The following is a 13,497-nucleotide window of genomic DNA, read 5'->3' on the forward strand; positions in this document are numbered from 1 at the left end:
CTTCGGAGTTTACAGTTGAGTCTGGCGCTGCCCTTTGATTTATTACTGTAAATACCGCAATTATAGAGGTGATAAAGCCCACGGCGACTTTTAGCCTCAATTCTAGGGGATTTCTTCCCTCTTCAACCTTTTCTATTTCCGTTTTGACAGATTTCAACTCTGCCTTCTCGTAAATTTTCCTTATGACAATAATTTAGGTCTCCAATGCTTTCAGAACTGATAAATGCTACTAAAAATGCTTGTCGATACCTATCTACCAGTAGTGAAAATTGAATTATGCCGTAGTGGTTGAGATATTAAGTTGTGATTTATCTCATTTACTAACGTATTTCACCGAGCCGGCCACCCCACCCGAAACGCGTCCATTAATTTACCCCCTTCTTCTTCAACCACCTACTATACCACCAATTCGCTCTCAATCCTCTAGGAATTTAGTGGAATAAGAGGGTAGGATCTTATTAGCTATTCAGGCCTTTAAGAATCAAGAAATCTCTTCAATTCGCGAAGTGGCGCGTCGTTTTAATATACCACGTTCAACACTTCAAGATCGACTACGTAGCCACCAGTAACACGCGAATTCTCGCGCCAATTCATCTAAATTAACTAGAATTAAAGAGGAATCTCTTAAAAAATAGATTCTCTCTATAGATCTACGTAGAACAGCCCCCCGGCCCTCTATAGTACGAGTAGTCTTCCGCACGACCCAGTAAAACCCAGACCCAACCCAGACCCAACCCAGTCTGGGTTGGGTTTTGGGTCGAACCCTTCGACCCAGTAATGGGTCTGGGTCGGAGGGTTCGACCCAGTACTGGGTCTGGGGCCCCAAACTGGGTTACAAACTAAACAAACATGCTAAGGATTCTAAATGTATAACTTATGCATTTGTTCGCGGTAATTTTGAGTATTTGCTTTACTTGATTATATCTAATTTTATTTGTAAAAAGGGTAAAAGAGATGCGTATAATTGAGGATTCTTTGTCAAGCAAGCTAATGGTATTCAAATAAATCATCTTCCCTGCTTTTACGTTTTCTCCCTGATGCTCGTGTCTGTGTACAGGTTGGTGGTAATGATGGCGAGCAAGGACGACCATGTTCACTTGTAGGTAAGGGCCTCTCCTCCGATACATCCTCTGGTCTATCCTCAACTACAATCTCAATTGTATCCCCTGGTTTATCTTCCGGTTCATTCTCCTGCTCCTCTGTATCACTAATTGGATCAACCTCAATCTCACTGAGCTTCTCTTCCCTCTCCTCTTTTGCCGCCTCAAGCTCATCCTGGGAGAAGAATTTCTCAAGAAGTGTTGCTTCCTGCTCCTCCATATCAAATTTCGTTGTACAAAGAAACATCATTAATGCCTCGACAGTCTCACTCTTCATTCTACCACGACGATAGTGACAAATATCTCGAGCGGTATTAAAGAGGCGTTCAACTCCTACGCCAGTTGCTGGAAATGAGAGTGTATCTCGCGCAAGGGCAGCAATGGCCGGAAAGCGAGCCTGGTGCTCTTTCCAGAAAGTAAGCGGCCTAACAGAAACAGTATCTATATATATATTAGTATTATTATTACATATACTCTTTGTATTTACTTACCGCTGTCAAGATATTGACTGATTTCATCAGTAATGGCTCGTGGTTGTATATCCCTTCCATCAAGCATCTCCTCTAGCCTTGAGCTTGGATGGGCTATCGTTAGAGAGCTTTGTAGATCACGACTGCTTGTTCTAACTTGTGCTTGATATGGAACAAGGGCTTGTTCAAAAGTAAGTCGATAGGTATCTCGCTATTTCTGATCCCAATCACTGGAGAGGAAGAATTTGAATTTGTTCACCGGTGCAAGCATTGTACTGATTGCATAGATATTCCCTCGAAGATCATCAGCTTGGGAGTAATACTCATCAAGCTTAGACCGACCAGCTTCAAGGGCCTCTAGCATCTGTTTCTTCCATGGGACACGCTTTCGGCGTAGCTGTGCCTGTGATCGCTCAAGATGATCAAACAGTTTGTTGTAGATCTTGAACACATAGTGGGCAGTGACATCTCGAGTCTTTGATAGCTGTGTTGTATAATCAAAGAAGGGCTCGGTGATACAAAGAAGATAGTCGATCTGACGCCACTCTTGCTCGCTGAGTAGCATCTCCTCACAATCATACTCTGTACAGAATAAAGAGAAGATAGCACGTAGCCTCTTTGCCCGGCGAAGCATGAGGAACGTAGAATTCTATCGTGTCTTTACATCTTGGATTGGAACGATCTTGATATTAGTTGTCTGAAGATTGTAAAAGGTCTCTCTGCGCTGGGGACTTGTATTGACGTAAATCGCAAGATAACGGACTTTGTTCAGTGTGGAGGAGATCTGACTTTGCTTCGCATTTTCTTGGGCTAGCCTTGACTGCTTCTCTGTCCACCTTGTCTCGGCTGATTCATTTAATGGAACTGCCTTGATCCGAGCAAGAAGCTGATTTAGGCTGAGCTGGATAACGTGGGCAAGACATGGTATTCGGGTGATAATAGTATCATCTGATAAAGCCTGTTGGAGAGTAGTAGCTAATGTCTTGTTGTTTGATGCATTATCTGTTGTCAACCCGAATACTTTATCTTCAATATTGTGCTCCACTAGGGTTTCTATAAGAACACTACTCAGGTAAGAGCCGGTATGTGTACCATGAAGCGGCTTAAACCCAAGTAGTACCTCACGATATACCCAATCACTATCAATGAAATAGCCAGTAATAGCCATAAATGCCTGCGAGAATGGAGATGTCCAGCAGTCAAGCGCAATGGATATCTTTGAGCCAGAAGGCAGCGTACGAAGGATACGCTGCTGCCGGTCTTTGACTAGACTGCCCAATCGGCGACGGATGGTATCGGCAGATGGGATCACTAGAGGGGATGGGGCGGAACGAGCTTTATTGATGATGCGTTTGAATGATGGATGCTCGATCAGATGGAATGGGAGCCGGTTGAGAGTAAGAAATTGGAGGAGATCCTCCTCCCAATCTTCTTGTAAGAAGGGTATGCTTGCTGAAACTTCTCCCTAGAATAATAATAAATTAGTATAGTTACTTAGTTTTATGATATAAAATATACCTCTCTTTGTAGGAAGTTTGTAATCTCTGCTTTCTTCCCCTTTTCCGACCGTAAACAACCAGCCGTTTTCCGATGTTTCTGGATGGTTGATGTGCCATGATACTGCGCTTTGCCTATACTGTTCGGGCTTAGTGTATAAGGATGCTCTAGGATCTTCCCACAGCGCTTGCACATAACCTTTGGTGCGCCATCAATACCCTGAGCTACCTGATGGTAGCTATTCCAGATCTCTGTATGGCGGTTCGAATCCCATTTAAGCTTGCTTTTCCTCCCATAGTCAGTCTCTAACCACCAGTCCACAAAATCGTTATGTGACATTGTATCGTATAGAATAAACCCTTTCCTACGGTCGGGTCCAACGCGTTTCAATAAAGGGGGGATTGGGAGGGGATCATCTGGTCTTCGGAAGTTTGAGTCGATTGTGTGTTGACTTGCGGATGGTGTGACTTGTCCAGTTGAAATATATTAGAGATCGTCAAGATTACCACCATAGAGCGACGATGCAAAGTCGGAAAGTTGGCTTTGAGACATAACATAAGAATGACATATAATATATACAAAGGGATGTAAGGGGAGAAATTCTTTAACGTACAAAGGTAGAAATGCACTAAAGTTGTAGAAGTGTCTAGGAATATTGATATATCAAATATAGTAAATTATCCTACTCTTGTTGATTGGTCTATTATACTAAAATTATATGGGTCTAAAGAAATACCCCTGAGATAACCCAGTCAAGACCCAGTCAAGACCCAGTCATAACCCATTTAACCCAGTAAGAACCCAGTAAGAACCCATTTAACCCATTTAACCCAGTAAGAACCCAGTAAGAACCCAGTAAGAACCCAGTAAGAACCCAGTAAACCCAGTCAAACCCCAGTCAAACCCCAATTCCCACCCCAGTTCCATTAATCCTTCTCAAAATATTTCTTCCTACCCTCCCTTCAAGTCGCATATACCAAGTAGATTAAGAGGTAGTAAGTAGTTTTGAATATAAAAGTTTACTAGATATCTATCCATAGTTATATAAGCTCTAAAATTAAACAGAAGAAGAGAAATAAATGAATTCAAAAATTATTTTACTCTGTAGATGAAAATATATATTATGTTGATGTATGTTGAATATATATATCTGCAACTTGGGGTATACTTTGTATTTTAAATGGAATGCTATCCTACGCTTGAGAAAACCAGCAGCCAACACATACCACCTTTCCATATGAAATAAAGCATTTGAAGAAGTAATTAATCTTGAACCAGATATATTGCTTTGAAGAACGAGGTTATTTCTTAAAATTTCCTTTGCCTTGTTGGTAGAGAGTGTAGCATTTCGATGTAGAAACCATAACAGGGGAAAATGACAGTATGTTATTTAAATATTTATGCCATAATTTATGCAGAAACTGGGTCGAACTGGGGCTATACTGGGTTTTCTGGGGCCCCGGTCACTGGGTCTGGGTTGGGCCTGGGTTATGAGGTTTCGACCCAGACCCAGACTGGGTTGGGTTCTGGGTCGAGACCTTCGACCCAAACTGGGTCGTGCGGAAGTCTAAGTACGAGAAATAACAGATCTTCTTCTTCAAAAGCGTGGAACTACTCCGGTTCTTTCGGTCGGCCAAAATTAGGTTACAAAATTTATAAAACGACGTCCTCTCCTCTCCTCCCGATTCTCGAAACGGTATAACTACGAGCGTACGAAATATAAAGACCCTAAAATCATCGAGAAGTAGTTTAATTTAGTTCAAAAGACAATCCTTCAATTTAGAATCGACCCTAACGATATTTATAACTTTAACGAAATCGGTGTTACCAGCCAATTCTTCAAAGTAAAGAGTGCATTAAAACGAAAATACTAAGTACAAAGAAGGGAAGAAAAGAAGAAGAGAGGAGACAAGTCTGACAGGACCTTTGTGGGTCCTGGACGAATCAACAAACAAACTATGCAAACATCCATCGAAGTCGGAATCTAATGGCAGAATCTTCCCTCGTACCTCTTCCAGATCGTAACAACCGGTTTCGCGATAGGATTAACTGCAACTGCGAAGGTTATTACACGGAGTGAATACTACGGTCGGAGGCCGGTTTTACAACCTAGAAATCGTGAATAGGTGACGGTAGTTAAATGTACGAATACTTCCGGTTAGGCCCTTCCTCTGTATATGATTTTTAAAGGCAAAGTCTTTATTAAATCATGGTTTGACGGCCTCCCGGAGGATTAGCGCTTTAAAGTTAGTCCTAATAGCTAGACCTCTGATAAGATTAGACTTCGTTAGCTTAAGAAGCTCTTTTTTCCTAGTACTTCGCGTACGAAGGGGGTATACCGGCTTTTGATTCTTAATAGCCACGGAAGTCATTTAACGCCTACATTTGACGAAATTTATAAGCAAAATAAGGTGATACCAGTCTTTATGCCAGCGCATTCATCTCATCTTTTACAACCTCTAGATATTGGTTGTTTTACGGTATTAAAACGTGCCTACGGTCGGATAGTTGAAAATAAGATACGGACCGGGTCACCGGGATCAATCATATTGACAAACTTGACTTCCTTAAAGCATACCCTCTCGCACGAATTGAAGCTTTTAAATCGGAGACTATTAAAAATAGCTTCGGAGCAGCTAGTTTAGTCCCTTTTAAACTAGAAAAAGTGATTTCAAAGCTTAATATTCGGCTTCGAACTCCAACCCCCCCACCCCCCCCCCCCCTAGCCGGGGGAGCGAATCAAGTCGAAATTTTACACTAAAAACACTAGCTACGCAGAAAGATCTACGTCGACAGGCTTCGTCAATCAAAGCTTTACTTCGTATAAGGTCTCGCAGCCCATCAAGTCCATCAGATCGTACATTGAACCAGCTTATGAAAGGCTTCCAACTCCAGATACAAAGTCATATTCTACAAGCGCAAGAAATCAAGGAATTACGCGCCGCCAACGAGAAGCAGAAGCAAAAGCGTACTAGATCTCGGAGGCATATACCTACCGAAGAAGGCCTTTCGGTTCAAGAAGCCTCTGCATTAATTATACAGCAACAGGAGGCAACTGAGGCACCTCCCCCCGGCCCCGGCATACCTGGAGAATCGACTATTCAGCCACGTACGCGCCCCCCCCCCCCCCGGGGGTGTGGAATATGCAGATTGCCAGGGCATAGAAGAGAAACATATCCAGATAGACCAGATAGTTAGTTGAATTAATTTAATAGAGTTTTGGTTGAGAAATTCACATTTGAAATTAATACATTTGGGTGCGTGGCCGGCTCGGTGGTGTGGCCGGTTCGGTGGTGAAATACGTTATGTGTTTTGGATATGGTGGCTCGGTTACCGAATACGTTAAATGGATTTTTGTGAGCTCTATTGAGACCAGAGAAATTGATATCACCATAGTGACTCTCATACAATATTAGTGGCTGGGTTCTACAGAACATCCAAGTGGGAAGACTGGTATTCGGGGGTCGGGTTTAAGTGAAGTGCGAGAATAGAGGATCAGAGGACAAATTCCTGTAGCTCCGATGAGCCGCGGGCTTCTCGGTCCTTCAGTCTTTGTAAACTTTATGAAGCGTCCCACAAATCGATTATGGGGCGTTTAGGTTTACGGACGAAAATTTTCCACGGACGAAAATTGTTCCACGGAACCTTGCCGAACCGCAACTGTATGCATCGTGGTAGTGTTTGAAGAGTCCGGAAGACTCTCAAGGGCGCTCACACAAGCATTTGCTGTCAATTTGTCTCTCGTTGACGAAAATGGTAGAAAAATAAGCGGAGGACTACAAGGCAGTCTGACCTCTACTGTACAGTTTCACTCCTACCAACATGCGTATGGTATTGCCTTGTTCAACAACGTCAACGTCGCTATTCGCCAGACAGGGCCATGGCGACTTCGGGTTTTGCTGGGGGCCCTTTCAAGCGCCGAAATGACCATTGAGGCATATGCCGATTCAAGGATCTTCCACGTCGGTAAGTAAAAATCTGAAACATGGATGATATTCTTCGTATCATAGCATAAGGGATGCCACCAACGCGTGAACAAGCATTTTGAATACTATACCAATTACAGGGTCCATATTCGATCACCTCCTACATTTTGGCGCTCCAGGTGTTTTGCCAACAAGCTCTCTTTTTCTGATGTTTTAATTCGATCTCAAATAGTCGACCCCCGTGATAGTATATCTACAACTAACAATAGGAAGCAATATTAATAGTGTGCACGTTTATTGCGTACCCAATTGAACTCTTCGATTGCAGGCCTTTGGACGTATTGGTTACGCATCTATGTATAGATCAACTAGTTGTTCCCAATCAAACACATTCGACTAATCGTGGCTTTCGCTCTCACTTTGACATCGCTGGGCAAGTGATCGCCGCCACCCTAAAACCGGGGCGATCGGATAGGAACATATATCACAGGTCACATGTACTATTTGATTGGTAGAGCATTAACCATTAACATGCAAAGACCCACCTGATCTCTAATAGTACTTGAGGCTTGGAAGATTTCTAGAAGGCCCGGCTCGATCCTCGGCAGTTTGTGTACGATGTACGTGTGGTTCTCTTAAGGGTTACATATTCACATCTATGCATCGGCTCTATGCCTAAAGTTTTTTGGGGCCGCTTTGATGCAACACGAAGGGATTGTAAAATTCTAGCTCAAGAAGGGCAATATATCAAGATTCAAACCACAGACTGGAGGATGGTAATACCATAGGCGCTAAATTTCTATATTAAGATAATTACTATTGATACAGTATATTACATTATTAATACTAAATCGAACTGGTTTTTAATCTAGAAAACTTAGAACTAACTATAGGGCATAGGCTACTGTCCTATCACATTTCCCTAACACATCCGTCAACCGGCAACTATGAATACTCTAAAAATAAACGTTACTAACTATGGAGGTATATAGCCTTTACCCGGGACTTAGCTCACAGTATTTGTTCCAAGCAATATACGCTCAGCTCCCAAATGCGGTACATCGTTGCAGGCGATAGAGTGGGAATTGGTTGTGGAAATCGGTCTTCGGAATACCGAGGCACCGAATGCCGACTGGATATTTTCTCACTTAAGTTTCAGCCAAGGCGGTCAAGCATCATCGGAGGTTTCTTCTTGGTCTTCAGCCAAAACAGAGTGAGCAAGATCTTCACATGCTGTCCCGCCTCATTGCACGTAATTGTGTAAAGTTATGGGCGAAAAACCGGCGGTGAGCAAGGGTGCCAATAACTATGGGAAAAATGAGTTATGACGCACTGGGAGTTGGGGATTGCCGTACATAGTGCCCTCGGCCCCAAAATATGTATGTTGTACTATTCGTTTCTCACTTGCTATGGAACGGGCATCCACATTGTATTTGCATAATTCGTCAATTCCGCCAACTCCGTCCCCAATGGACCCGCGGAATTATGTGTCGTGATAAGCTACCGTGGGCCTCGTCATATGAATAAAGGTAAAAAAGATATTCCGCTCACTGAACCACACATCGGGCCCATTTAGCCTCCAGATTTCTCTCTCGAATCTGCCGTGCCTCACGACAAAGGCAGTAGAATACAAAATATTGTTTACCATCTGAATGATGACTGTTCATCTCCAAAGAAAGATCATGATAAAGCATGAATAATGCTCGACCGTCTTGGCCAAAACTTGATAAGAAGATATCTACTCGGCACTCGGTACCTCGGTATTCAGAAGACCGATCCCGACGACTGATTCTCACTCGACGACGTACTACATTTGAGAACCGACCTTATATTGCTTGAAACAAATACTGACGTGTTTTGCCGGAGTAACTGCTAGTGAGATAGAACTCGACAATGCTAGCGCTGCGATGCAGACAGTTCCTGCTGTACGTTATGTAGTCAAAAATAGTGACAGTTGAGACTAACTAAGACGTTAGTTAACGTATTCGGTAAGCGAGCTGCGCGCGCAAGCCAGCTGCGCAGCCCGAAACATATAGTAAAAGTGATGCACTTGTCATTTATATTTCAACAACCAACGTTTTTATCATATTGGACTTCTTGCCGATAGAAACCGATAAGCATTTTTAGTGTTATATAGCAATTTCGACTAAATCAAAAACCTACATTGTCCTGGTATCAAAAAATACATCGCTGCACCCGAGAAATATATATATCTCTATCAAAAATTTATTAAATTCCTATAAAGTCTATACAATAGCTAGATATCACATAAAATGCATTAGGCCATAAGGAAAAGTTCATATACACAACCGTTGTTGCAATGTCATGTTGTAATTCATCGCTTTTACTATGTGTTTTGGGCTGCGCAGCTGGCTTGCGCACGCAGCTCGCTTACCGAATACGTTACTTGTTACTTGCAAGGCTAATTAGTATTGAACATTAGTATAGTTGGAATACTAACAAAAGAGGATAAGTTCCCTACAACCCCATATACCAGATCAGGCTTACGGCTTAAATGGCACTTATTCTGATCAGCTCTGATATTCCCCACGGGGGGAATATTGGGTGGATCATGGTGCTACGAGTGACTAAGAGGAACCACACCGAAAACCAATGTAAGAGCGGCCAACCCCGTCCTAATCCCATCTTAACTCCGCCCTAGCCTTTTGTTTCGTCAATTTTAAACTGTGGAGATTGAAAATACTTGGCCTTTGATTGGGTAAGTAGTATGTATACTTCTCCATTTCCGCGGGGGTCCACGGGCGCCCACGGGCGCCATAGTTTCAACCAGACCTCGCCAAAGTCGTGGGTTGAGTTTCGACCCTTGACCCAAAATCCGCCAAGAAATTTAAATAACAGTAATGTATACTATATTATAGAGCTTTATATGTGTTTCTTCATGTATTACATATGTAATTCTGTAATATACGGTCCATGGGTTCTTGGCGGGTCGTGGGTAAACCCACGGGTACCGGAAAAAGCAATATGGCTAGGCCTAGTTTCAACCTTCCAAGGTTAAACCCACAGTTGACTAATCATAAATTGAACCCCAGTATGTAGTAACCAACGACCAGATAGTAATGGCGTGGTCGCAGACCGTTCTAAACATTCCAATATTACCCAGAAATCATACGAGGGGGCCATGGTGTATTTGATTAGGTCAGGGTAACCCTACTGGTGTGTAGTGACATATTCCCTAGGACTTACTGTTAGGTGGTTGGTTTCTCACGCGCTTAATCTGACAGATCCTACATGTAGACAGCTAGATAGCTTCTCTCTTCCTCTCTCTCCTCCTTTCCTCTTTGATCTCCCTCATCGTAGCTCGATTCTCAAGACTTGCTTATTTCTATCTTTCATAGCAAGTTGACACAGGATTCGTCCCCAATTCGGAACTACGAAAGACCTGTCATGTCCAGCGAGAATGTTTAATCGAGCAGGCCCAGTACTGAAGCCTGGTTTATAACGCCTAGCAAATAATAACATAAATCCCCATCCGCGTTCCATGCCTGTCTACCGGTATTTTTTATCATATTCAGGTTTGATTCACATTCAACCATCTCGCCCCCACACTAACCTGTATGTAGCTGAAGAGCCTTCGGGGTTGGGTTTCCATGTCAGCAAAAATAGGCTATCCTATTCATCTTATTATCCCCTCCGCAGGGATTATAGCTACGGACAGTCAGCCACGCCCTTTCCAAGGGATCGTGGGAAATATTATAAGCCGATTAAGCAATTACCATCTATATTCTCCTTCACACTTGTTGCGAGACTTGTAATAAAGCCCCGGCTCTTCTTAAAAAGGCCCATTCAAGTTTATTTAACAGCAACGTAGCAACTTCTGAAATGTGGCTGCTTCCGTAAGAAGCAGATATAATTCCTTTTAGTATTGCAGTATACCATTGGTCACAGAGTCTTACACTATTCCATAGTCCTGTTTCGTAGGTTGATTGTAGATGTAGATTAATATCTCCACTGTACTTAGCTAGAGTTTATTAGGCAGTTTCAAATTTATATTCATTCCACTCTGTGTCTAGGTAATGTAACCTCCTACGTGGTCCGCTACTCTATTCCCTTTCTAAGAATACCAACAAGTGGTTTTAATCTCCGTTACTTCATTTTCAGCCCATGTGTTGAGCTTGAAAACATATGCTCCTCCGTCGATTCGCCAGTTCAGTGGATATGTTCTCGTAATCCTCTAGCGCTTGCAAAATGCCCCCATCTACTCGGAAATCCACTTTTTATTGGTGTTGGAAATAGCAGACTAACATGAAAAGGACAGTGATCTACCGCGACAATTCTACTCCACGTACCATCCTGTGCTCATCTTCCTCCCTTTTTTGAAATAAATTAAATAGAATCCAACGTCTGACATCCGCTGCATCCGTGTCCCTCTCACGAATGGTTTCAAAGGCCCTAATGTCAAAGGATAACGTAACCTTCGCTAGTTTTATGCCTTCCCCCCTTTCATCTGATGATCTCTTCCATATACAGAAAGGAATATATTCCGTATATAAACAAGCAATATTTATTACGGGTCGGGCTCTGTTGTTGCTTCTATTGCCACTATAAAGTTGGCAAGCCCCTCTCGCTGTAGTTGGAAATATTCATCACAACTTTCACAGAACTCGAAACGTGTCATAACATCACAATCTATTCTCTTTGCGCTCAAAATGAAGACAATCTCTTTGTTCGTTGCACTTGCTACAGCTGCATTCGCTCAAGATCAGACGCTTTGCGACCAGTATGGTTACTATTCCTCCGACAACTACGCTGTCAACAATAACCTCTGGGGGCAGGATGATGGCACTGGCTCTCAGTGTACCTACGTCAACTCAATTTCGGAGTCGGGCGTTTCCTGGTACACCACCTGGAGCTGGTCTGGCGGCGAGGGTAATGTGAAGAGCTACGCCAACTCAGGTTATATTGGCCAGATGCAGATGTACGTCAGTGACATCAGTAGCATTCCCAGTTCCGTTGAATGGAGCTATGACAATACCGAGATCAACGCCGACGTCGCGTACGACCTTTTTACGGCGGCGGACCCTGATCACGTTACCTCCAGTGGTGACTATGAACTCATGATTTGGTATGTTTGGCTATACCCACTCATTGTCGTCGGCTGTTAATCAGGCTAAATGTTTAGGCTGGGAAAGTATGGAACCATTCAGCCCATCGGTACTCAGATCGCGACGGCCACTGTTGGAGATGAAACGTGGGAGCTGTGGTATGGCGTCAATGGCGATCAGCAAACCTACAGCTTCATTTCCTCTAGTCCGATCACATCTTGGACCGGGGATATTCAGGACTTTTTCAAATACCTGGCTGAGAATGAGGAATACCCAGCCAGTAGCCAATACCTCATCGGTAAGTGATTCCTAGGACAAATGTATCAAAATGTGGCACGTACTGATAGAACTCCTCGACTCAGCTCTGCAATTCGGTACTGAGCCTTTCACTGGCGGGGAGGCTACAATGACTGTTTCGAATTGGTCTGCGAGTGTTGAGTCAACCTAATTGTGGTTGACTTTCTAGGGCTGATTTGTACGGCTGGTTTGTAGGGCTAGGCGGGCGGCCGGGGAGTGGATCGACTTGACCCTGGATAAGTCACGTACGGGAGGAGAAAGCGGAACCGGTGTGTAGTTGGCCAGTATCACCGGTTGGATTTGGAAACATCGAAAATCTACATTGTTACGGTACCGAAAATTACGTTGCTCGGGGCCAGATATATCTATATCAATCACCAAGTAATAGAAATTTTTTAAACTTCTAGAGACTAGATACCACTAGACCTCTGCATAGCCCACAAATGGGCCCATACCCCCGGCCCAAAGCCCAACCCACAGTGGGCTATGGGCCCAATATTCAAAGCCCAACCCAACCCACAGCCCATTAATGGGGGCCCATAAGGCCCCCATCAAAGCCCATTTCTACGCACAAATACAGTCTTGGCATGCATAAAGTAGCTGATTAATAGCTGTATTTTACGCAAGTTCCAGCCTGTATATTCAGTATTATTATATTATCACCATCAGAAGTACAATATTGTAGGAATTGAGTAGATATTATACTGAATTCAACATCATGATGCCAGATTTCATACAAAATCACCCAAAAAAGATCCAATTTGACCATGAATTCATACTATTATAGCGTACTGAGTATCAGTATGAAGAGATATATATATTATCTAGATTGAACTAGGTGCATCTTTCTGTTGAAGTATAAAACCAAGTATCAAATTCATGTTTTGTAGGTTTACATGACTGAACTTTATACTGACGGATACCTATCTCTCCTTCTTTGTTTCTGCTTTTATAGATAGGTGATATTATAGCTGATCTCGAGGTAATAGAGGTTTAAAAATATATCCTAAGCCATCGGGTGAAATTTTTTGGATCATAATATTGCGAAATGGACCGGGAAATGGGCTGGGAATGGGCTATCTATGGGCTTTTGATGGGCTAAGCCCACTTAATATGCACGATGCAGCCAATCATATACGAG

At 43.0% G+C, this 13,497-nt stretch overlaps 1 protein-coding gene across 1 annotated transcript; it reads left to right on the forward strand.

The window, feature by feature from the left end:
- Nucleotides 1-11,663: 11,663 nt before the first annotated feature.
- Nucleotides 11,664-12,507, forward strand: N7455_003948 (glycoside hydrolase family 12 protein; the record flags this gene model as incomplete). Its single annotated transcript, XM_065604643.1, has 3 exons — nt 11,664-12,079; nt 12,137-12,357; nt 12,422-12,507. The coding sequence occupies 3 exons, from the start codon at nt 11,664-11,666 to the stop codon at nt 12,505-12,507; spliced, it is 723 nt and encodes a 240-aa protein (XP_065461543.1).
- Nucleotides 12,508-13,497: the final 990 nt, after the last annotated feature.

Source organism: Penicillium solitum, assembly GCF_028829755.1.
Source record: "Penicillium solitum strain IBT 25940 chromosome Unknown utg000003l_segment0_segment0, whole genome shotgun sequence".
Taxonomy (NCBI): Eukaryota; Fungi; Ascomycota; class Eurotiomycetes; order Eurotiales; family Aspergillaceae; genus Penicillium; species Penicillium solitum.